The sequence below is a fragment of the Topomyia yanbarensis genome, chromosome 3 (assembly GCF_030247195.1).
Source record: "Topomyia yanbarensis strain Yona2022 chromosome 3, ASM3024719v1, whole genome shotgun sequence".
Classification (NCBI taxonomy): Eukaryota; Metazoa; Arthropoda; class Insecta; order Diptera; family Culicidae; genus Topomyia; species Topomyia yanbarensis.
The window spans coordinates 326,949,698-326,976,905 of NC_080672.1; the positions used below are offsets into that span (position 1 = coordinate 326,949,698).

At 39.7% G+C, this 27,208-nt stretch overlaps 2 protein-coding genes across 3 annotated transcripts in view; one reads left to right on the forward strand and one right to left on the reverse strand.

Moving 5' to 3' along the window:
- LOC131689640 (eukaryotic translation initiation factor 5B) overlaps positions 1–27,208 on the forward strand; it is a 409,123-nt gene that overhangs the window by 348,195 nt on the left and 33,720 nt on the right. Inside the window, exon 8 of the mRNA XM_058974874.1 lies at positions 12,023–12,184. Coding sequence (XP_058830857.1) covers positions 12,023–12,184 — 162 coding nt within the window. The remainder of the gene's footprint in view (positions 1–12,022; positions 12,185–27,208) is intronic.
- The window catches only part of LOC131689643 (uncharacterized), a 290,463-nt gene that overhangs the window by 25,659 nt on the left and 237,596 nt on the right, over positions 1–27,208 (reverse strand). Inside the window, exon 1 of one of the 2 annotated variants that reach the window (XM_058974879.1) lies at positions 10,978–11,131. The exons of the other annotated variant lie outside the window; for it this stretch is intronic. Within the exon in view, the coding sequence (XP_058830862.1) occupies positions 10,978–10,995 (18 nt within the window). The 5' untranslated portion in view covers positions 10,996–11,131. Of the gene's footprint in view, positions 1–10,977; positions 11,132–27,208 lie in introns of those variants that run through there. 2 annotated transcript variants of the gene reach the window in all.

Sequence of the window (27,208 nt, forward strand, 5' to 3'; positions counted from 1 at the left end):
ATTGCAAAATTTTCCAAGTGAATTATTTGTTCGGTGAAATTTGGAAGTCGCTTTAATTGGGGTCGTAAGGTTTATGTAATGGCTCCGTTAATAAAGATATTTTATCCATTTTATGTATTGCCATTGGGCGAGCAACACACTGTTTTATTGATTACTCGGCACAACCATTGATAGTTTGTGCAATAATCGATTTCAATGTTTGTTCGTTCCTAAAAATCGTGTAATAATTGAATTATCATATTTCTAATTCACATAAAATTGAAAATGTTGTTTTGTGCACCGGATATTATTCGAACGAATACAGACCGCCACTCATTCCAGTTGTCCTGGGTTCAATTCCAGCTGAGGTCGTTGAGATTTTTCTGAGGTGAAAAAATCTGTGGTCACGTCTTCCTTCGGAAGGGAAGTAAAGCCGTTGGTCCCCGGTCCATGAGTTGATGGATCGATATCTTGTCCAGATAGTGGAGTCACCTCTCTGACGTCGGTAAAGAAGAACTAAAATCCAACTTCTATACTATCAAAATATCCTCCTCCCGCGATACTTGTGGAGCGCGCAGTAGTATATACGGTTCTAGCAAAAGCAAGTATCGGACTAACCATTCCTTCCCTTTCCTTCCGCGATCTACGTTCGGGACTGGCCGGCGCCGGTGGTGATCAATAAACACTTTAGAATTACTAGGAGTTGCACATTGAAAGATGTTTTCGCTACTCCCAAGCATAATTATCTACTGATTCCCTGTGAAACTTCAGCTAGTCCAGATCGATAACGGAGTAGCAGCCAGGGGTGGTCGCACAAGCTCAAGCTCAAGCGGATATTATTCGAATGAATACATATTTCATCGCTTCATTCTAGAGGGATTAATTGAAGAGTGATATTTTGTTAACATTATCCTGAATATGTAAGGAAAACCGGAACAGTAGGATGGAATTTGTCTCAAATGTCGACTTGAGTGCAGTCACCAGGTGCGGATCCAGAAAAAAAATTATGCGTCTAAACCTCATTTAATAAAAATCAATTTTTGTGATCAATTTTGTTTTGAAATGATTTTAAGTATGAAGCTAATTTACAATTTAAACTAATTCAAAATTTCTCAACATGTTGAAAATTTTCGGAGGGGGTCCGGACCCCCAAGACCCACCCCCTGGATCTGCCACTGGCAGTCACTGATCTTTTATTAAAGTTGATGAATGGATGTTTTTTATGATAGTAAGTAAATGCAAATTTATTGTTCAACGAAGAATAGCAATCGTGTATGAAACTATACCATGGTGTGTGTTCTCTAACCAGATATAAAATTTGATATCCATCGGAGAATGTTCCGCATCCGAGGACTAGTTTCAATATGTGATTAAAACAAATAATTTGTCGATTATTATTCGCTACAGATAAAGACAAATCTAAATCACCACCCCCCGCACCTCAAAACATTACCATTATACCAATCGGTTTTTTTATAACCGCTAACTATCTAAGCACCCAGCAACAAAAATGACGAAGCTTCCGCTGCTGCTATTGTTCGAAATGTCCACCCATCTCTAGGCCTACATCACGAGTTCGTCACGTTTCGATCCACTTACGGCAATCATACCTGAAATCCTGGATGACTGGAAGTAGCTTGATTATTGAACGAGAGCGACACACTTATGATTCAAAGTGGCCGTTTCCTGCTTTGTGACTGTGATTCTCTCTGCCTTTCCGGGTAGTGCCTCTCCGCAAATGGCACCCCCTAAAAATGGAGCTGTGAGTGGGATGTTCTGTCTTTGCATGTGCCAATGTTTCCATTTCCGGTTTTGTGAAACGACTCACAAATGTCCCGTTTGATCACTTGGCGATTAGGAGAAACTAAATAAAATAAACAACCGAGGTTTCCAATGATGAATGAAAATAGGATTTAATTTTTTGAAACGCATGTCAATAAATATTTTAGCAAATATATTAATCTGACAATGTCAATAAATATTTCCAAGGCCAATTTCAACTTTCAAGTACCATCACATATGAAAACGCCTGCGGTATAGCAATCAAAGTGTTTGACCCAATTACATATAGCTACTGTGTAGTAATTTGTTCTGAATGCTCACATCAGGCTAGATATTTCGCAGACCGATCCGGTCAGATTGGTGTAAAGTTGGTGAAAAATAATTTGTTCAATCAATCGAATTCTTGATTGACATCAGGGTTGTACTACACACTCGCACACTTGGCGACCGTTTGCGTTGCGGCTGTTGTACAAATAACTCTAAATGGCGCGGGGTCGTTGAATGGGAAGTTTTGCAACCGAGTCACGCTCACTCTACATAAATATGCAAAGAACGGTGAAATAAGTCCGGCTCTTGAACGAACAAAAAAAAATGTATATCAACCCATCAACTAGCTGTGTGTAGCCGTGGTGTGCGTGTGGGTTCGGCCGTTGTGGGACAGGAATAGCGAAACTTTTTCATTCATAATTGAAATTCATTCATTCATTCGGCGTTTCCTGTTGTGTTTGCGCGGTTGGGTCTTCGTGCACGGTTTCCGATCAGATCGAAATAACAAAATGATTACAGATTGCTTATTTTGAATTGATTTTTGTTCTAAATTGAGTTATAAATCAAGTCGCACTAGTAGCTAAATGTAATAAGAAAATATACACGACGTCTCTGGTTTAATAATATTATCACATACAAATCAGTACTACTGAAATACTCATTAATCGCACGCTTAGATGCTCTTTCATCTGAGACAAAATTTGAAATATTGTTATCGTTGGGTCCAGAAAACATTTTTTTTAAATTTTGAATATCATGTTTAAAGCAATTCTATGAATAGTTTTCAATCGTACAACCACTTTACAAGGGATTAATTTTGTGGACATACAGTATTTGAGAAAGGAATTATTACATTTAAAAAAAATCTACCGAAGATACTACTAACCTAAATTTAGCCGTTTTTGCTGATGACGAGGCGTCTTGAAATCTGCTACGTAATACTTGAATTGAAATTTTCATTGTGAAACATATTTTTAATCGGGATTCTTTTGTCTTCAATAGAACTATATTATCACAAACAAATCAGTATCATGATCGTACATTCCTGTTCAGTGATTGATTGATCAGAGCTACGAGATTGCACAGATAATCAACAAATGAAGTCTGGGAGTAGCTATCCATTCTCAATGTGCATGTTTCGAGAGTTCTGTATTTTTAAAATACCAATAACGGCCCCGGACACGTAGTCATCGGAGAATGAATGAAATGTAGGTGTAACAAACGTGGTTATGGAGACCGCATTTGCTACGTCAAGGAGCTTTTGACAGTGGGATGAGGTAAAGAGTTATACAAATCTGAATTCATCTTGATAAGTGATATGGTAATCTGGCGCCGTAGTATGCAAATCTCAGAAGTGGTAGCATGTGTTTATTGCTCTGGGCAGCCGGTTGCCGAGAATTTATGGATTTTTCGTTTGCTGGATTAATTGTAAAAAATGCAACTTCATCTCCGGACAGCCGGCTGTTAGAAGTTTAACATGCCGATTTATTCAATGGAACATAATTCGATTGAATAAAACGGCATGTGAACGATTTTAGTATTTCTTAGAGTAAGGTGGGGTAAAAGTGCGCGTGGGGCAAAGGTGCGCATAGGACTTTTAGAAGCACACAAGCGCTAGAACCTGGCAACTCTGTATGGATTTAGTATATCATTAAGTCAACTAATCGCATATATAAGCATGAAAGGTTTGAATATAGTGGCTTGAAATTAAGGGAGAGGGACCATTTTTCGCTGCTTTGAAGTAATTTTTTGAATTTTAGGAATCAAAAATTGGCTGTTTGAATAAATCAGGATCTATAAAACTACAGTAGCCTAAAAATCTTCAATATATGGTTTGTTGCGCGGTATATTTGATTTCATGAAAAAAAACTCAGTAATTTTCGTAACAACTTAATAAGCTAAAAAACTTACGGTGGGGTAAAAGTGCGCATTGCATATCCGCCCCAATAAAAAGACGCGAATGAAGATTTTATATTAAAATTGAACTAATCCCAAGCAATTAGAAGTTCGGATAATACTTAAAAAGCACACTTTAAAGTTCACATAAAGTTCTTAGCGAACTTTCAAGCTGCTTAAGCTTTAATGGAACTTGAAAGCTGCTTAAGCCGCTATTAGAACATAAAACGTACTGAAAAAATACTTAAAACGAGAAGCTTATGCAGTTCCCTTATACGAACTTTTGGTTGCTTAGGATTCTTCCATGATTTAAAGAAGGGACCAGCACCTTCAATAACTGCAAGCTCACCGGTCAAATTACGACTGATACGAGTGGTTTTGGAACAAAAATATCAGCATAACTGGTTCCAAGGGAAAATATAGAGTGCCGAAAGCTCACAGTAATTAAAAAAGATACAAAAAACTATGAATAAGTAAATAAAGATGTATTTCCAATATAAATAGCATATTCACAAGAATTCTTGTAGTGACAAATAATGATGTTACGAGGGGTGACAGTTTGATCATGAACGACATTGTCTAAATGATGAAACATCCAAGTTTTTTCAACATAATGGAAAACTGAACATCAGCCGAGGTAGAGGGAGGAGTACTTTTTAATTATGAAAGATGAGTAAGAGGGGATGGATATCCTAAAATTGATTAGTTTAATTTATTTGCGGTAAAAAATCGGCTATTTAATCAGTACGCACTTTTGCCCCGTGCTATGCGCACTCTTGCCCCGACCATGGGGCAGAAGTTTGCATTTGAGTATTCATAAGAAAATATTTATTTCTCAGATTACAAGCAGAACCAAGAGATATCTAGTATTACGTTTTGAAGATGTGTGATGAGAGTATTAATTTGTAATCATGCCGATTTTCTAGTGCTTTTCTACCAATAGTTATTTTACGAAAACTGTTAGGTGCGTACTTTGCCCCACCTTACTCTATTTCTTTATTCCTGCCAAACACGACATTTCATGAAAAATGTAATTTAACGAAAGGCGTTACTTTGACTGTCTCGAGATATTTGATTAAATAGGTATGCTAATACCTATGTAATAGAATATTTCTTAATATAAGTATTATTAATCATGCATAAACTTTGGTATTATTATGAGCCATCAAACGACATTTATGCATTGAACGATAGAAGTAGACTGCCGACTTCTATGAACAGTATAAAATAAGCACTACCTAAGTAACTGAAGAGACCGATTTTGCAAACCGAATATAATAACTACTAAAATGAAAGCAAGTTTGGAGCCAAGAAGAGCGAAAGGAAACAAATTTACTGAATACCACAACGTGATATAAAATGCAGAAGACGCAACGAAATAAAGAAGAGACTCTTATTTTTGCCGCTCCCCTCCGATAATAAACGACCCATAATGACATTGGAAGACAATATCAAGTAAATCAAACTATAGTATTATTATGCACATGATGAAGCACGGTTAACATGGCAATTAATAATATAGTGTGTGTGCTACTCAACATAATATGTTACTGAGTATATGGAAGTAATCAATATAATGAGTACAATTCCCACAGAGGCGAATGACCCTAAGGTAAAAACCTCAATAATCGAAAAAAAAAAATGAGTGCAATTAATATATTGAACATGATTTAATAGACTAAAAGCATAACCTTAAATATTTCAATAAAACCATTTTTCTTCTTGTTGATACGACTGCTGAAAATTGGTAACTGATTTTCGATTCTTCTCGCGAGTAATCAATTCTCAACTCTATCCCGTGATTAAACTGCCATCGTTCCCCTGAGACAAAACCATGAGTATTTCCCCCACACACACACATTAAATGCCTTATGAATTAGTTCCCTAGTTGGTCAAATAAACACTAAACAAAGAAAACAGTTTGCATAATTCAGAGATATGTCAGCTCAATTTGCATCAATCGGCAATCTGAAAATAATAAAATGAATTAAGTTTTGCTTTTTTGTGTTTCGAATTAATCTCGTCACTAACTAGCACCATCTGGGTGTCTAGTTAGACGATGTATCTAAACTAGTACTCAAATTAGCACTAGTTAGACACAAAAAATCCAAACAGTTCACACGACATATGTGAACGCCTAAAGCCACATGTCCCGAGTGATGTCCCGGGAAGCAAATATAGCTCTGATTTGCTGACGAGAAAGCGAAGACGAACTCTTTTTTTTTGGTTCAAGAAACCAAACGCCTGGTATTATGCAATAAAATTGGACTAAAATTTATTACATAATACCAGGCGTTTGGTTTCTTGAACCAAAAGCCAAGAGTTCGTCTTCGCTTTCTCGTCAGCAAATCAGAGCTATATTTGCTTCCCTGGACATCATTCGGGACATGTGGCTTAAGGCGTTCACATATGTCGTGTGAACTGTTTGGAATTTTTTGTGTCTAACTAGTGCTAATTTGGGTACTAGTTTAGATACATCGTCTAACTAGACACCCAGATGGTGCTAGTTAGGGACGAGATGAATTCGAAACACAAAAAAGCAAAACTTAATTTATATTAGGTCTTGTGCCCTTAACGCGCAAAACGGTTTAGTTCAATTTTATTGCATAATAAAATGAAGACTGGGGGAGACCAGGGCTAGTTGGCTGTTTTCAGTGCTCATTCTTTACCGTTTTGATTTAGGTATCTCTTGCAAAATAGAACACATTGCGGAAAAGAGCAAACTGTTGGCAATATTTCTGAATTTTATCGCTGTTTGTTGCATTGGCTATGTTTTGTACACAAAAATGCGTGACGCGGAAATGGCGCCAACTTACCCCGACCCCGGGTTTATCATCCAGTTCATATTGTCAAATTATTCCGAGTAAAAAGATCCGATAGTAATTAAAAATAGCAGACGAAGAGAAATTACGAATATCACGATAAAACTGCTGATATACCATTACTCCACGTGTCAAATTCGAAAGTGAGCTTAAGAATATATCACGATAATAAGCATTTAAATTACAATATCGTGACCAAGATTCTGAAATCGTGAACATAAATCAGTCTTTTTGCGACTAAACTATCACGATAACTTGAATAGAAATTACGGAGATCGTGACCAATGCCCTGAAATCATGAACATAAATCGCGCTACTCTACCCGTAAAATCCGATAGTAAACTCATGAATAAAATATCACGGTCACCCTGACCGCCGCCAGAACCAGGTGGCATTGCATTGATTTCGAGCAAAACGAGTTCAAAGTTTGAATAGCAGCATCCTTTATGTACGTGTCCACTGGAAAAAAGAAAGAGAAAGAATGACCGGAACGGTGAGAATGAAGAAGCGGTGAAAATTCACCTTTTTATTGGAAACACCGAGAAAAGATATGTCCTCAAGCAGGAATCGAACCTGCGATCTCCCAGTCTCTAGTTGGGTGCGTTAACCACTCCGCCATCGAGGAACTGGGATGATGTCATCACATATTTCCAATAGTATCGTGATCAACGCCGCAGCCTCCAATTCCTCCCAATTGACCTATCGACCACCAATGTCTCCTATAAGCAGATCGTCACCTCTCCCTCTCATCGATCGGGCCAAATCTCTCTCGTTATCTATGGACTGCGCTCAGGGCTTGAGATATTTATTATCACTGTTTGCCACCTACCTAAATCAGTCGCCGCCAGACTTTGGCAGTGGGTAGAAGCTCTGGAGAGGGCATGTTTATGTCGGGTTATTTACCTCAGACTACAATAGATTTATATAGGTAACGAGTTAGCGGTATATATTAGCTTTGTACAGCAATTTGTGTGAGAATTCTAGGGCAAATCTTTAATAAGGCGTGTCATATCCTTAGATCTTTACGTAATCCGCTGAATATATATATATATATATATATATATATATATATATATATATATATATATATATATATATATATATATATATATATATATATATATATATATATATATATATATATATATATATATATATATATATATATATATATATATATATATATATATATATATATATATATATATATATATATATATATATATATATATATATATATATATATATATATATGCAAAAACCAGGTGAAAATAAGAAAGACAGTTTAATTCTTTACAACTCTGTCGAAGATTTCGAGTCACTCCGGCTTTGATAGAAGAAGTTAGTATGTTTAGAAGAATTTTAGTAAATAATACGAGTCATGTTTTGGTTAGAAAATTTTAGTTCCACCTGTTACCGCATAGCCCTCTATGCGGTAGCAGGTGGAACTAAAACTAACTTTTCAAAGAAGACAGATAGGATATCGATATGTCCAGAAGAATGACTGAAAAATACCTGTTCAACTACTTTGTTGAAGATACCAAATTGTTATCTCGCTCCGTTGAAAAGTTAGCGTTGGCGCCCTCTATGCGGTAACAAGTGGAACGAAAATTTTCACTAAAATATGACTGTTATTTACTAAAATTTTTCTAATAGTATATTAAGCTAAATCCAACCGTTATTTCACAAAACTGTAGGGGAGAGTGGGTACGCTTGATCCCACTTTTGTTTTTTTTTCTCATAACTTTTCAATGAAATAAAAATTTCAATTGCAAAATACGCCATCTTGTCGTTAATTCGAATTGTAAGAGCTATGGATAATATGTAAATCCGAATACTATGCCCTGTCAGTAATACACAATTTAGAAATTTTCTGATTTTTGTATGGAAAAAGTAAAAAGACATGCTAAAGTAAGCTTACCCTATTCATAGGGTTATAGAGTGCCACGCACCAAACCTTCTTAGCTTTATTGTGCATAGTTTAGACAGTTAAAAGTGCCTATTCGTGCATTTTGGTTTGCACCTTTCTTTCTTATACGTAGTTGAAGTTGGTGTAAAAAAATGTAAAAATCCTCAATAACTTTGAAACGAATGAGTATTTTTACATACAGTTTTCGACAAAATTATGTAGTTTTGATACCTACACATTTGTCTTGAACATAGTTTGCACGAAAAGTCACAATGAAAAAAGTTATATTAAAAAACTAGATTTAAGGGGGTTGCCATAGAAAACGCCTTAAAAATCGATAACCTTTAATCCTACAAGCTCACGTTCTTCAACAAAATTCTTCACTATGAGCATTTCTAAAACTTTGTCGAAAACAACTTTCTACCTCGTCAGCATAAAAAGTTAATTTTTTTAGTTCGATCATAGTAAGCCATGCCTAATTTCAATTGTTATCAGATTGTGCAGTGATAATCTGGTGCATACAGTGCCACCTAGTGGTGAAAATGCGAACTAGTGGGTTTTCTCCATGAAAAATGTCGAAAATCCTATACAAATTTCAGGCATGTTGGTCCGGGAACTAAACTTGTCTGATTTGCGTCAAATTTTGAGCATGTAGGGGAGAGGGGGTAACAATGAAACACATTTTTATACGGTTTAATTTTGATGATAAAACATGTTATTTGTGTAGCCCAAAGTGATACATAGTTTCACTCTGTTGTTAACTAATACATATTTTTTTCCAGCTGGTAAAATTCACGGGAAATAACTTTTTTTGGGCAATGAACAGTCGGTGGTAAAATGTACCAGTGAGCCCCATGGGTAGGAACTATGAAACACGACGTCGTCTACAGTGAAATATTCTACTTGCAAATTTCATTCTTTTGTTTTGACGAATAAAGATCCTAAAGCTTCCTATTAAAGTTATTTTGAGACGCAAATCGTTTGTTTACGCAAGATATCACTATATCATCGCGTAATATCGGACCGCCATATATGCATATAAGAAGCAATCCTGAAAGAAGCGATAATTTCTACAAAACTTGCCCAAATTGACAAACTTTCCATTTAATGAGTTGTATTTATTGTGTAAAATCGGAACCCATTCACATTTTAATATGGATCACAAAAACAAGAAATTTGTACTGTTCCCCATATATCATCGTTTCACAGTTACCCAATGGGTCTATTTATGAAGATTGTCAAATTACACAGAACCATGACAAATTACCAAAAAACTTCGTTCGCGGCAAATGTTGAGCATAAAATTTGCTACAAATAACAGTAGAATAAACATTTATCTGGTGAACGGTAACTCATAGAAATGAAATAATGATTTTCATTGCAAATTTACTCTGACTGTTATAAAACAAACAAATATCCATTAAAAGAGATAGAGCTATCAGAAGTCTTCCAAAATATAGTAACACGTGTAAAGAATTAGAGACCATGAAATATGAGGGAATGAGACGATTATGTTCATGCATTATGATTTTACTGCGATTGTTTCATAGTTCCTGCTGATCCACCGTTACCCTCTCTCCCCTACTCCTGGTAAGACTAGGAATCGATTCAGGGGTGGGCCAATTGAGTTTTCAAAAATTCATTATTTTTGTGCCCGTCTAGTGCCCATACGTAAAAACGGTACTGGTTTCAAGCCCAATCGGTGACACTCTACCTGAAAATATAATTGTTTCGTTGTTTCATGTCTATAGTTCGATTATGACATATCTTTTACAATTAAACTTAAAACTGTTCATATCGCGATTAAAATGCAACGGGGAAATACTGGAATTAAATCCAAAATAATTTTATTGATTAATAAAAAAATATTTCCAGGCTATCCTACAACTAACATCCTAACTAAGCTAGCACAGTGAGTGGTTGACTGACCTCATTTATTAATTGTTCATTTTCTAACAAACACTCCACAAATGCCCTGATATGATATACGATTAACATAAATCATGGTCGTAAAGGGATAGGTGTGATCATTTTTTCCTCTTTTGGGCATACAATTCTCGACACCTATCAGTCAGACAAGGTCCATTGTTTTAGGTTACTCCAACGTGAGAATTCCAAATTAGATAGCTGTAAAATTCGTTTTTTGTGTAAGCTGCTGTTCTCAAAGTTTTCTCGTATTGATGGTTTTAGTGGGTGTTAGTTAAATAATGTTAGGTGACGGTGTTTGGTTTTCTAATATTCTCAAACAATGTTTAGTTGTCGGGAACCTTTTCTCATTACAAGTACTAGCTACGTCTATCAATGTCCCTCGCCCATGCTTACCAAGCAAACCATCAGCATGAGTTTTCTCCAAGTCTAGCTTATACGACGACAAACTAGGGATATGAAAACGGCCCGGAACAATCTCGCTAAACTGCAGCGTCAATCCGTACTTGCGCACCGGCTGTTTCCACCTTTGACGTCAGCTTGTTTTTCCTGCTTCAACCTCAATCGTTTCCACCCCCGCCCGCAATAACAGCACTCTGCGGCACTTTATTTTGATTTCCCGCAAAAGAATGGAGAGAAAATTACGACGTTTTGCTTGACCGTTGGACTCTCGAATGGATGCCCATAGGTGCGACTATGTACACCGACTTACGTCAATGGACGGTGCCTTTCTTGCTTTCATTAATTCTTGCCGCGCCGCGCCCGTTCCGCAATTTCCCCATTCACCTCCGTTGGGTCAGGGTTTCATAGCACGGTTCTCGAACACTGACATGAGTGCATGACATCCTCTCAAAGTGAAGGGGTTATTTGGTTTTCTCGATTATTTTGGCAGCATATCAACTTTCATTGTTAATAACGTCTCGAACGAGAAACGAGAAAAGAACACAGAGGATGGTTTCGATTGACGACTTTTCCGAGAAAAATTTTCTTTCTTCCTTCTACTAGCGGCATACACCGACCGCCCTTCCCTCCCCCACTAACGATTCGTTGGGGGTTATTGTTTTGCTTTCGAAATTGCGAGTATTAAGCAGCTGACGACAGCAGTAGCCTGATTAACGGTCTAGTTTTGGCTCGTTGGCTTGGCTAGGAAATGGACACATCCGTGAAAAATGAATACGCGATGACGGAAGAAGAGAGCACAATATTTTGCAACTGGTACTGCGATGACGGATATGTGTTGCAAAGCTCACGTGAAATATTTCACATACCTAGTTGTTGTTTGGGGAAGTTTAAAATTAGGAAATGATGTACCGGGGCAATTTTTTCTTCTTTTCGTTAACCACCAGAGAAAACGGTGTGCGTTCGGTGTCGTCTGTGTCCTATGAGCGTCAGCAACCAGTATTAATCTAAATTTTTTATTGGTGTTTTCTTTTACTTGCAGTTTGTTGAACTAGGCGTGGTGACGTCGATCGAAGCTAATCACAAACAACTTGAGACTGCCAGGAAGGGACAGGAAGTGTGTATAAAGATTGAACCGATCCCTGGCGAAACGCCCAAGATGTTCGGGCGGCATTTCGATGAAAATGATATGCTAGTTAGTAAGGTGAGTGGTCTCCTCATTATCCATTACAAACTCAAAACCGATTTGATTCACCTAGCTATTTAGTGAGAGATTTCTTACAACACTGGGATTGTATTTGGTAGGAATATGTGAATTAGTTATTAGAGAGGCGTTTCGAGTTCCTCTCATCAGAATCCGATGTTGACTTAGTGACAGGATTGGGCTAGCGCCGGATTGACGCTAGCTCCAAAAACGCACAAAACCTGTTTTGTTTCTGAGCAAACCCCCAGCCATGTGTAATGTCCCGCGAGAAAGTGAGTTCTGAATAAGTTGATGAGAATGTTTGGAACCGAAACTTGGAAACTTTAATTGTTTTAAACCACATTCGCGCGTAAAAAGTACAAAACTTATAACTAAATTAGTTATTGAAGAGTCGTTCCGAGTTCCTCTCATCAGAATCCGACACTGACTTAGTGACAGGACCAAGCTAGTAAGTTTCTTAGCGGAGGAAAAATAGTTTTTAACTAAATTGGCAATATTTGAACCGTGAATGAGTATTCAAGCAATTACCAAGGCACATAGTGGTCATGACAGTTTTTGCAACCGGCTGAGACGGTTGTGTCTCCAGCTGGAAAGTTTTGTTCTCGAGAGAATGGCAGATTGCGAGACGCTATACGCGTTTGTGAAATGGGAAAGACCTGTTCGTTAAGAGTGTGTGGTGCTTTGACAGCAAACCACGGGTAGAAGAATTTGCCTACCGCGGTGGCAGAAATCGACAGTGAACGTGCCTGTAGTATTGGTGTCGTCGGACAATTCTAATCGACGAGAGGGGAAGCGTCACAGGAAGACCCATTTGTTCTATTTGCCTACCGCCGAAGCGGCACGACGAAGAAGGATAACAAGTGGTACCGAAAAGTGTCGCATCGAGTGGAATTTTCACAGCAAGCCACATTTGTCCACAGCGGTAGTGGAAGCGGAGAGAGCGCGCTTGTAATGGTGATACCTACAGGCAGCTCAGTGGGAAGAGATTGGAAGTGTCGTAGGTAGGCATATTTGTCAATCGAAGAAGCAACGCGACGAAGAGGTCACCGATATTACAACGACACACGAGATGTGTTCTACCGGTGTTGACCTTCATCACAGCAGATAACAGGTATATGACGATATCATCACAGATTCCCAACAGTGTCGTGATCACCGCCACAGCCCCAATACCTACCCATCGTCTTCCGGATCGGCCCAATCTTGTTATCTATTAGGTTAGGTCCAGTGAACTGCGTTCAGGCTTGAGATATTATTATCACTGTTTGCGTCCCTTTAGCTAGCTCAGTCACTGCCAGACTTTGGTAGTGAATAGAGCTATGGAAGCATGTTGATGTCTGCCCTCAAAACAGCCGCGAAATATCATACAGCCTGAACAGGTCTCCCGGGTGAGCACTCCACCATGTTCTGGTTATTGCAAGTCAAAAGTTGATATTCTATTGGCACTACAATTCCAGATACCTAATACATATGGCATGCCCAGGTACCTATTGAGTCGAACCAGACCCCGAGATATTTTACAGTACAGGCCGTACAGGGTTTATCAGGTTTCTCAGTATAGATCTCGCGACCTAGTTGAAGAATCCAAATATACAAATTGTCCGGATTATCTTGCAATGGTCCTTCGGCAAATCGTCCGCTTTGGGTTCTGCAGGAGACCACTCTTTATCTACAAGTTGCCTTAGCTTGCAGGAGTTGATGACGCATATGTCATTTGAACGTCTGTTGATGCCCCTTTGTCTTTGCGGAAGTCAAATGTTCCGAATACCGGATTTCCATCGGCCGATGCAAGTTGTGATCGGCGGATGGCTTTTTCCAGTTTTGGAATGGCGATCACTCTCACTTGCCTCCCATCTGAAGGGACAATGTTACTCATACGGAATTTGTTGAATAATGTCAACAAACGCCTTTTAGCCTTTTGCCAGGCAGAAATTGAAGCTGAGCCTGTTATTTTTGCATGTTTTATTGGAGTCGCATGAAAAAAGAGCAAGTAGGAACTACACCGTCGAAAACAGAGATTCGACCGTGGTATCGTAAGAGGATGCGATGCGATATGTTTTCTGTACCGACATAGAGGTCGGGTAGACTTTCTTGGGGAAATCGAATATCCAGCGGTTGAAATTACCCCTCCCCCCCTCCACTTTGTTGATAATGTTTCGGTAACGTATACGTCGGATTTTTCTCGATATACTCGTCGACGAACCTACGCCAATAACAGGGTTTTTTGGCTTTCATCGAGCTCTTTATTGTCGTTTCCAAAGTAGCGTACTTCCTGAATTGTTAGACATTCCGACCTCCAGAATTTTTTTCATATGCGGAGGACTTCTCCGCGGACATATCTAAGTGCTCACGGGTACCATATGGGAACTCCGTAACGAGCTCGGACGCTGGTGGAACAGTGATCCGTGTCATTTCAAAATGGGCATGTTGAAGTTGTTGCAAAGCTCGTGAATTGAGGTGAATCGATTATCATCATGAAGATAATTTCATGGCGTGCCATGGCAGTTAAAATCATCCTAATTAAGCCTAATTTGTCAACCGAGGTTCTAGGGGGAATGTAGGTGGAAGCAGTGCGAAGGTAAAGGCCAGTAAAGAAAGTCAATTCGATTGAAAGATTCGCACATTTTAATCCTTGTCCAAGGTTAGGTAATTAGGTGAAGCAGACGCCGGGAAGGACTCCCACTATGAGTCTGAGTTGATATAGGTCCTATCCCCGTCAGTTGGGACCGATGCTTAATACAATCGTTTGCAAGCCAGTATCTTCACTGACTGAAGCAAGGGGTCTTTAATATCCCATGTTTCAGCAGTTTTGTTCAATTCAAATTCGAATAGGAAATAACGCCTACGATCTCGATTTCGTTTGCAGGTACGTATACACGATACTCTTTCGTCAAAAGCCCGTATCAACCCTGTATAATATCGGAATTAATATCAATTGCCTGCTTTAAACTGGTTACCGCCATCCAAAGTTTATCAGAGTGCATTTTTGATAGTTGGATCACAGTCTTTGCGCCAGAGCTGTACAAATCTTTAACAAATTCAATATTTTTTTGGCCCGATTGAAGAACCTGGGTATAATTTAGCCGAGAAACCGCTTTTATTTCGACATGCATTTTACCTTGAGGGGAATCTTTGCCAGAATAAGTCATTTTATGCACGGACCTAGAGCTCAGTGCAGGATCGTTGGAGACATAGAAATAAAGAAGTTATTATAATGGTGATACTAATCTTTGTTTCACAGTATCCAGGCGGCTTACAAACGAAGAAGCAGTCTTTTCTAATGCTCGAACAATACAAAAATAAACCAAAATTTTTCAACGGTAAAAAGCACAAAAGAATAGCTTTGAACAATATGGAGTAGCGTTTGTATGGCACATAGTACGAAAATATTTCTGACACTGACTTCAGCGTAGAAAACTGGATGAAACAAGTCATTTAAAAAAAATACTGCGCCTAGCTCTCTTTGATTGGATTGTGTAATAAACTATAAGATACAGTTTAAACTGGAATGTTAACTTCGCTGGTCGTATTATAGAATCGCAAATGAATTTAAATTGACCACAACCACCGTTTGTGCAGTGCTGAATCCATGTTACGTTTGTCTGTTTCCCGGAATGTTCCATTAAGGCAGTGAACCGAAAATTGTGACAGGACGTCATGCAAATTTTCAATGCAAATCCAGAGCATGAATGTGGCTATCAACCTCGGAACTGCTCTGGGTATAGTTTGTAATGTACCCGTGAAGATTATATCATTAGGTTAATATTAGGTCCCCGAATTGACCAAATCTCTCGAATGCATCCTTAAATACGCTGAAACGCATGTCAAATTTGACTTCAAACAGTTCTGGCGACAGAAGTTACAGGTTGCGATAACAGGTGGAGAGGTTTTCAAGAAATATAGATTTGTGTCTGCTGACAAATTTTCCACAAAACGGGTGATCTGGCAGGGAATCTGTAGCTGTGACCGGAAAACTGCAATTTTTGCCTCATCCAAAAATATAAACGGAAAGTGTTTCTCCTTTCATTAGTTTCCATCGGAGCTCCATAAAATTATGGTTAGATTCGGCGAGCTACCACTACAGTAAGAATGGGCAGCTGTGGTATCGCAATGATGACATAAAAGTTATAGAGAAAGAAGTGAAACTCCGCCTGTACAGCATATGGTCAAGGCTCCGAAAATGGCAACCACAGGCGAATTTTTTTTATAAAATTTTGCGTCAAACTGATTTTTTTCTATATAACCTTTAATATTAAACAAAATGTATGGTGAGCCCAGAAAAAATTTCATGTCTGTCATTTATAAAAGTTTGTTTATGCTGCTTGCATGACCTGAAAATGACTAAAAGATCGTAAGGCGATAAAAAGGTTAACATTTTTCCATCGTAGGCTAATTTAAATTTGATGATAATGTTTGAAAATTAGAGATTATTTTTAATTGTGAAGTCATGAAAAACAAATAACTTGTAACGTTACAGATCAAAAATTTGAAAAAGTTTTGTGGACCACACCAACAGCTTGCATACAGTGTCCAACCTACATTTTTTCTTACTACTTTGAGTCTACTTTTTGAAACTGTATTGTGAAAACTTTAAAGTTTTATTAATTTTTAAGAAAACACAGTTTATCTTATGTAACGTGACAGATGTTTTCTACTATAAAGCAATTGCACCATGGTTGATTCAATTACGTCAAAAATGGTGACCATCTTCGGTTCTGATGAAACTTTTTACGTTTCATCTATATGGGAGAGTAGGTATTTTGCATTGTTAAACAAACATTTTTTATTTAAGAGTAATATTTAAAAAGGGTGTATGAGCACTATTTTTGAAATATTTTGTTCAAAAATCGCCATTTGTACAGCCAAACTATATGGATAGCGGGTTCTGTGTAAATATTTTTTGTTGAATTTTTTGAAAAAAAAAAGACAAAAAAGTTGAAAAATACAATTACAAAAAAATGATTTTTTTTGTTAACGCAAGCCTGAAAATAGAAGAAACTGTAATTGCATTATTAAACAGTTTTTAGTAAGAAAGCATTTTTACGACGACTTTAGGTATGCTTCTGAATTTCTTAGTATTTTCCAGCCATAAATATAATTTTCTTACACAATATTAATACTAAATATCATTTGGAAGCAAAATGCTCTTAAGAAAAAAATTCCGAAAATTTTTTTCTCTAGTAGTGAAAATACGCCCTTCTAATAAGTTACTTCCAAATACCAAACGCTAAAAAAACATAACTCGTTTAAAATTTAATTAAATGCAAAAGGTATAAAATATAATTGCATTGTGGAGAAATTAACAATAAAATATTTTATAACAAAAACTTGAAACATATTTCAAAAATCTTTTTTTCTGTAAATAATTAGTTATAGAATGTATTTCAAAATGCTTTTCCAAATCAAAATTCTCATGAAAAATTGTCTTTCAAAATGCTAAAAAAATATCTGCTAGACCTCGGAAGAAAGAACCAGTGAGATAAACCAGTATATTGTGCTCTTGCTCTATGATCGAATATTCATTGGAGAGGATTAAATGTTATAAAACTTGTATCTTTGAACTACTAAACATACATTTTCTTATAATGCATTTTTATTCTGAACCAAGCAAATCCTGATATATATCATATTGAAAGTGCACCGATGGCTGCCCGATCAGAATGAAATAACAAGACACAATTTTTGTAACATATTGTGTTATAAATTAGGTCTTATTAGTAGTTGAAATAACAGAACTTTATAACAAGTGACAATGCGAGATACAGTTTTGAAATATTTCTGTTATGTGTTTCTGATCGAGTGGGCTTCAAGGAAATATTATAAAATATTTCACATTACTTGAAATAAACAACGATAGACATCGCCGCGCGTTCAATACAAATAGAGAATACAAGGTCCCGTTAACTTATCCCTAACGCTTACTACACCCGGGCTCCCCAATACAGAATGACAATGGCTTTTATAGCTGGGGTACATCTAAAAGCGACCGAGAAATTTACGGCAAAGAAAAGCTACCATTAGTAGATTGCATTTAAAAAAAAATCCTTTTATATATATTGGCCATAACAAAAATAGTTAGCATCCATGAAGCAATAATCAAATTGCAATCAATTAACCTTTTCCAACAATTAGGATACCCATTTCACATTGACGTCACACCGTTTTGTCATATCCGGCAACCTTATCATGATTGAATTAAACTTAATTGCTATCTCTATGCTCGCCCAGCACCGCTGCTGGCAAAATATATTAGGGTTCCACTACAACAGCCAGGAGCAATAAAAATAACAAAAGCGTATCCGAATGGATAATTAATTGATAGGAAAGGTGACGCCATCCACGGGCCCGATGACACATTCAGGATACCTGAAACAACTGCCTGGCTTACGTCAATGGTTCAGGTATGCTCTGCTTTGTGCACGCGAATATCCTCCCAATGACGTAATTCCGGTCCTTGCGGGTTTCGTGCTATAGCATTAGCAGTCCTGACTGAGCTGAAACCTGAGCGTACGGCGGGCGTTGTCTTGCGGGGCACGGCTCACCACACCGTTATTCAACGCGACCGTTCATTGAACGGTGCATGGACATTCACTGAATGAAAAAGCTGCGGAAAACGATGTCTGGATAATGTTGCCAACATAAAATCCTGAGGTGGTTCTTGCAGTGCATGCGCAATGGGTGCTGCAGTTGCACTTTGCAATATTAATGAATGGGAACAAGCTGCGGGATCGATGACCTGATTTCAAATGTGAACAACGACGGGGAAGGTGTCGTGGGGGCAGGGAAAACTTTCAGGGAAAAGTAGGTTATACATGATGTCATCGCGCGCTGGCTTCGATGACGTCAATGGATGGTGGCGTTCTGGAAAATTTGCTGCTCAAATCGGAAATGCTATCCCTAATGACGTTATAGTTGAATTTAGTTCTACTGCAGTTTAGTTAAGAAATAAATAATTATTCTATTTCGAAAATGTGCGGCGCGTGAATATGATCCGCTGAAAAGTTCAAGTTAGTTGATAAACGTTGTTGTGTTCGGTTTAAAGAGATCATGTGTATTTCTTTTGGTGACAATTGACTTTTAAAAAATAGAGCGATTTTGACAATTTATTTTATTTTGTGGAAACATGTCTCGAAAATACCTTAAATTCGAGTTATCAATACAGGAAGTTACCCAAGATTCGTACGCTCTGGAAGGGAAGAGGTTAATTATAGAATAATAGCTATGGAAGGAAAGAGGTTTTAGACGTAGCCCTTTGGAACGACATCATCCGATCAATTTCTGATCATTTCAAATCGGCAATTTCGAATTCCCGGGAACCAGATGAATTCATGCGGTTGATTTTACAGCGTCTTAAGGTAGGTGCGTTCCTGAATTCGAAACATCCTAAAGTGTCTAAATATGTCAAAAATACCATAGTCAGCCTGTTACAAGGTATAAAAATCCATTCACTAGACCCCAATTTCTCTTCATTAGACCCCAATTTCCCAAATCGTCAATTTTATTCCCATAAAAGCTTGGTGATGTTCTAAGATGTCGATAAAAATCAATTTCCAGCTTGCGGAAGAGCACTGGAATTTCATGGAATGAAATTTGAAAAGGTACCCGGGTACACTGTCGGACACACAACGGTTAGTTATATTTCCATCGGATCTTGTGTACGCGATTTGTTACTTCGTATAAAGATCTTCTTTCTTGTTGGAAGTTCCATTACCTGCATCCCTGCTTTTGCGTATGGGTTCGTTTTCTGTCGGTTTATCATTTTTTGTCTATGTTGTACTTGCTATTGATGTTTGTGTTTCATGTATATCTGGTTTGGATTGTTTGTGAAACCTATGGGTTACGATCGTGTATTCGCGTTTTTTTGTCATTTACTTTCCCATTGGTGGTAATGGCTGTTGATTTGGAGGTAGTAGGTGCATCCCAATGGTCGGAAATGTTGTGCGTTGGTTCTGTTGTTCTGGCATTCATTGTGGTTGTATTGTTTGGTATACCTCCCCCCACCCCAAAATACTACGTCATTTACGCATGACCCCTAATCGATTACGTTGTACACAGCTCACCCGGATTCGCTTCCCAACCCCGCACATAGGATTAAAGATTTTTTCCACTGTCAACGAAGACGATCGTGATGAGCTGCGTCGTGAATTTTTTTGATCCGCTAGGACTACTGACTGGTTTCACCTTTTACTGGAACACCATTAATCCAGCAGTTGTGGTCCAGTGGATGCGATTGGGACCAACAAATAGCTGGAGAGAGTGCTGAGAAATGGAATCAGTGGATTGCAAGACTTCTAGGCGTTGAAAATGTTCGCATTCCTCGGTACTACTTCTGCGGCAGGCGTAACATGGACTTCAGTAGCTTCAACTTCACATCTTCGTCGATGCCATCGAAGGTGCATACGAGGCTGCAGCATATCTTCGAATTGAGACAATTGACGGTTCGATGTGTTCGCTAGTGATGGCAAGATCGAAAGTCGCACAACTGAAGCATCTATCAATTTCCCGTCTGGAGCTGCCAGCAGCAGTTATGGGGACCAGACTTGCAAGTTCCGTCGTCGAAATGTTGTTCTTGGAGGTAAGGCAGCGGTACTTCTGGAGTTATTCGAGCATCGTGCTATTGTGAATTCAATCGGACCACCGACGGTACAATCAATTATTTGCCTTTTGGATTGGAGAAACCCTCAGCTTAACAAAGCTGAGAGAGTGGCGATGGGTCCCGACTAAGCTCAACACAGCGGACGCTATGATGAACTGGAACCAAAAGCACTCCATGTATTCTGATGGGCCAGGTTTTCCTGTATTTTCCAGAAGAGAAATGACCAGAGCAAGCCAAAATTACACCGAACGACCAAGAAAAATTGCGAGAATGCTTCCTTTTTCACGACATCAGAAAAACGGAGCCAATCGTGGATTCTCAGCGGTTTTCTCGGTGGAAGGTTTTAGTTCGGACAGTAGCGTGCGTCAAAAGATTTGTGTCAAACTGTAAAACAAAGCGGGTCTGAAGATCGAAGCGATTCCAACGACTGCCAAAGTGAAGAGGTACGTAAAGGAGAGCGTGCCGGCAAAGACGTCGTCGCTGATTCGAGAGGAGTACCAGGCAGCGGAGACGTATCTCTGTAGATCAGCATAAGCTGACTAATTTACTAACGTAATAAAGGTGTAATAAGAAGAGCCAAGAGCTGCCATACGAAGAGTGGTATCAGCTAGATAAAAATGGCTATCTATACAGCATGAGTTCTTTCATGGACGAACAGAACGTGTTCAGGATGAATGAAGAGCCGCTCGAGGATCATCTTTGCCTTTCGATCTTAAATTTCCGAGAATCCTATCGAAAAACCATCCGATAACCGACCAACTCCACGAGCAAACAACCAAGAGCACATGCCATCACCGAAACCTGGCAACGTTCTCACGTGCAACATCTGTGGGCGGAGATGAGAAGGGTAGCGAAATTGTGCATTTGGTGCAAAGTAAAAAAGTGCAGGCCGCAAAACCCTAGAATGACACCCCTGCCAGTGTCGCGCATCACGCCAAATCAGCTGCTGTTTGGCAAAATTGGCGTAGATTTTTGCGGTCCGCTTACCGCAGCCGTTGATCGTAGATCGCAGAAGAGGTACGTCTCTTGGTTCACCTGCTTGATAATAAAAATCGCACACCTTAGGGTCGCTTATAGCTTGACGACTCAAGCGTGCTTAATGACCATACGCTGCCGTTTCGTGTGCCGCAGAGGCCGCTGGAGTTTTTTTTTCGGAAAATTGAACTAATTTCCAAGCAGCCAGCAAAGAGGTCATAATACCAATTGGAGTAGAAGCGTTCACGGACTCTACAACCCGATGGAATCTTTATCAGCCCAGCGAACCGCACGTGAAAGGGGCTTGGGAGAGGCTGGTACGTTTCCTCAAAACAGCGTTGACCGTGATGGACGATGAAATTAAAAAACCAACAATTCTGCAAATAAACATACTTCCATTTCTTCTGTGATGATCATTTTTGAATATCAGGAACCAGCAGCGACTAGCACTTTCTCTATGTTGGTCGGAGATTTGTGCCTTACCAAATTTGTCTTTCCATCATTTCCCTGATGGAAAGGATTGCAGGAATGATAAGGTTAGCGGTAAGAAAAATAACGACACAGAACTATCAAATCAGAGCATTCTGCACCCTCGGGAGGATGCTGAACGATTTGCAAGTGCTACAATAGCAGCAATAAAACTTCCAATCCCCGGAGAGATTTAGAACTTTTATTTAAACAGTGTGCGGATATATCAACATCCCCGAGTGGATATTGAGAGAACAAACCGACAAACACCCCCGAAGAGATCGAAAGTCCGGATACGCAAACAAACAATTGCTGCAAGGAAGTTACATATCAAATGACATGAAGTTCCGTAATCGGATTCACAAAGATCACACGAATAATTCTTAGCACGCTGAATAGTGACCATGTGATAATTGGGTTTGCAATGTCCAGTCAGTGCCCTGGCTAGAATACTGCAATTTGGGTCACCAAGATTTGCCGAAAGCCCGTCTACATTGATCGAAGGCCATGTAGGCTTTATTGATTCTGGAATCGATGCGAGCTGTCCTATTAAATTTTGAGTCAAGAACTACCTCAACGTACTTAACTTGATCTGCGACAACAATTTCAGAGTCAAAGAACGGCAACGGGCGAGCTCCGGTTGCGATCCTTCGTTGCGTGAAAAGCACCATTAATGTTTTATTTGGATTAACTGATAGCCCAACATGAAGTCACTATTGCTCAAAGGCACATAATGCTTGTTGCATCATGTCAAAAAAGGTGCTAATGCAAATATCGGTGATTATTATAGGTTAATCATCGGAAACCCAAGTTCATTAAGTATTCTCAATAAGATATCGGCTACAAGGTTCCATAGAAGTGGTGACAGCACGCCACCTTGAGGACATCCGCAGACAATTTCCTTATCTCTACTTGTTTTAACAATCAGTGCAGATCTCGGTTGCTACGCATTGCGTGTATCCAGTTCGGGATATATGAAGGTACTCCATGATCTCGTGCTGCTTCCAAACTCAACTCGAAAGACACGTTGTCAAAAGCACCTTCAATATCGAGAAAAACTCCTAAACCTGATTGCTTTGGCGAAAAAGCTTTTTCAGTGTTGTAGACAACGTTGTGTAACAGGGTGGTAGTAGACTTCCCCCGCTGATATGCATGTTGCATTGCATGCAGTGGGTGCTCGCTCCAGCTAACATCCCGAAGGTAGTGATCGATTAGACTTTCCAGGCTGATCGGTTTAAAACTCTTCGCCTCCTCATAAGTGGATTTTTTGGAATGTGTTTTACAGTTATTTCCATCCACGCTAATGAAATGTATCCTGTTACAAGACTACAAATAAGAACCAAAATATGCTTGAAGTGTTCGTATCCTCTTTGTAGTAGATCTGAAATGATTCCATCTTTTTCCTTAGACTTATCCGCTGCAAATCTTTCAATTGCCCATTTGATCGATTCGGTCGTCACAAAGATTCAAGCAAATGACCAAGAATCCGAACTACCTGAAAAGAATTCAGGGGCGGTCGTCAATGGTGGCTCCATGCAGCCTGGAAAGTGTGTGTCAAAAAGACAGTTGAGTACTACATCTTCGTCAAACGAGTGAATACTCGTAGCAGTTCTAATCGAACTGATATGAAAGTTCTTCGATTTCGAAAGTAACTCATTTAATCTGCTAGTCTCTTTGAGTCTTGAAATATTTGTACAGAGGCTTTTCCAACCACTTCACTCAGAGGATCGCAGGGCATTTCTGTATGCTTTGCGAGTCAACTAGAATGCCTCCGACCCGTCCTTGCGTCTGCGATCCCACGCTCTTCTACAACTTTTTGAGTCGAACAGGTTCGGTATTCCACCAAGGTGTTCGTCTACAGCAAGCATAACTCGAAGCGCGCAAGCCTCATGGTAAGCTGCTACTATGAGTGAGTTTGTTTTATCCACGACCTCATCCAAGTCACTTGGAGATTCAATCATGGGAAAATACCCGGTAGGGCACCGAACGCTTTGTAATATCAAGGAATCCTTACCGGCACCGCGGCTAGTTCTGGGAGACTTTAACTCGCACGGTACGGTGTGGGGTTGTCTTCATGATGATAATAGATCAACATTAATCCAAAATCTTTGCGACAATTTCAACATGACCATCTTAAACACGGGAGAAATGACGCGGATTCCTACACCACCAGCACGCGCAAGCGCGTTGGATTTATCGCTATGCTCGACATCGCTACAGTTAGATTGCAGGTGGAAGGTGATCCCTGATCCCCACGGTAGCGATCATTTGCCTATCGTGATTTCAATTGCTTACGGTTCAAGACCATCGGAAACAATCAATGTCTCGTATGACCTCACACGGAACATTGATTGGAAGAGTTACGCGACCGCGATATCCGTTAAAATCGAATCCACCCAAGAGCTTCCTCCGGAGGAAGAGCACAGGTTTTTGGCTGGCTTGATTCTCGACAGTGCGAATCAAGCTCAGACTAAACCAGTACCCAGCGCGAATACCCATGGACGGTCTCCCACCCTGTGGTGCGATAAAGAGTGCTCAGAGCTGTACGCGGAAAAGTCCACTGCATATAAGGTCTTCCGCGAAGACGGATTACCCGCTAGCTATCAACAATACGCGTCGTTAGAAAGGAGAATGAAGAGTCTAATGAAAGCCAAAAAACGCAGTTATTGGCGCCGGTTCGTCGACGGGTTAACGAGAGAAACAGCGATGAGCACTCTTTGGGGTACGGCTCGACGTATGCGTAACCGTAATAATACCAACGAGAACGTGGAATATTCAAATCGTTGGATATTCGCTTTCGCCAAGAAGATCTGTCCGGACTCTGTCCCGGTACAGAAAACGTACCGCGCCGCGTCTCCTCACGATACCGCGAACGAAACACCGTTTTCGATGGTGGAGTTCTCACTTGCTCTCTTATCATGCAACAATAACGCCCCAGGGTTAGACAGAATCAAATTCAACTTGCTGAAGAATCTGCCTGACACTGCAAAAAGGCGCTTGTTGAATTTATTTAACAAGTTTCTTGAGGGTAACATTGTCCCTCATTACTGGAGGCAAGTGAAGGTCATCGCCATCCAAAAACCAGGAAAACCAGCCTCCGACCACAACTCGTATCGGCCGATTGCGATGCTGTCCTGTATTCGGAAGTTGTTCGAGAAAATGATCTTGTTTCGCCTCGACAATTGGGTTGAAGCAAATGGCTTACTGTCAGATACACAATTTGGCTTCCGCAAAGGCAAAGGGACGAACGATTGCCTTGCGTTGCTTTCTACAGAAATCCAAATGGCCTATGCTAACAAAGAGCAGATGGCATCAGTCTTCTTGGATATTAAGGGGGCTTTTGACTCAGTTTCTATCAACATTCTGTCAGAGAAGCTGCACCAGCATGGTCTTTCGCCAATTTTAAATAACTTTTTGCTAAACCTGTTGTCTGAAAAGCACATGCACTTTTTGCATGGCGATTTAACAACATCGCGATTTAGCTACATGGGTCTTCCCCAGGGCTCATGTCTAAGTCCCCTGCTCTACAATTTCTACGTGAATGGCATTGACGATTGTCTTGCCAATTCATGCACACTAAGGCAACTTGCAGACGACGGCGTGGTCTCTGTTACAGGGCCCAAAGCTGCCGACTTGCAAGGACCATTACAAAATACCTTGGACAATTTGTCTGCTTGGGCTCTTCAGCTGGGTATTGAGTTCTCCACGGAGAAAACTGAGTTGGTTGTTTTTTCTAGGAAGCGTGAGCCGGCACAACTCCAGCTTCTATTAATGGGTGCAACGATCAACCAGGTTTTCACATTTAAATATCTCGGGGTCTGGTTCGACTCTAAAGGTACCTGGGGATGTCACATTAGGTATCTGAAACAGAAATGCCAACAAAGGATCAATTTTCTCCGAACAATAACCCAGGAGACCTGATCAGGTTATACCAAGCAACGATATTGTCGGTGATGGAGTACGGGTGTTTCTGTTTCCGCTCCGCTGCGAACATACACTTTATCAAACTGGAGAGAATCCAGTATCGTTGCTTGCGTATTGCCTTGGGTTGCATGCACTCGACCCATACGATGAGTCTCGAAGTGCTGGCGGGCGTTCTTCCGCTAAAAAATCGATTTTGGGAACTCTCATATCGATTGCTCATTCGATACGACATTCTGAACCCGTTGGTGATTGAAAACTTCGAGAGGCTCGTCGAGCTTAATTCTCAAACCCGATTTATGGCCTTGTACTTCGACTACATGGCACAGAGCATTAATCCTTCTTCATATACTCCCAACCGTGTTCGTTTCCTAGATACTTCTGATTCTACTGTATTCTTCGACACATCCATGAATGAAGAGATTCGTGGAATCCCGGACCACATACGCCCGCAAGTGATCCCTAATATATTTTATAATAAATTCCGAGAAGTCGACTGTGACAAAATGTTCTACACTGACGGATCAAATCTCGATGGGTCTACTGGCTTCGGTATCTTCAACAATACTATCACCGCTTCATTCAAGCTCAATGATCCCGCTTCAGTTTACGTCGCAGAGTTAGCTGCAATTCAGTACACCGACACTCTGCCCACGGATCACTACTTCATCATTTCGGACAGCCTCAGCTCCATCGAGGCTCTTCGTGCGATGAAGCCCAAAAAGCAATTCCCATATTTCCTGGGGAAGATACGGGAGTCCTTGTGTACGTTATCTGAAAAATCTTATCAAATTACCTTTGTTTGGGTCCCCTCTCATTACTCTATCCCGGACAATGAAAAGGCCAACTCATTAGCAAAGGTGGGTGCATTAAATGGTGACATATACGAAAGACCAATCTGCTTCAACGAATTTTTTAGTATTTGTCGTCAGAGGACACTTAACAATTGGCAAACCTCGTGGAGCAATGGTGAACTTGGACGATGGCTACATTCCATTATCCCAAAGGTATCAACGAAGCCTTTGTTCAGGGGGATGGATGTGGGTCGGGATTTTATTCGTGTA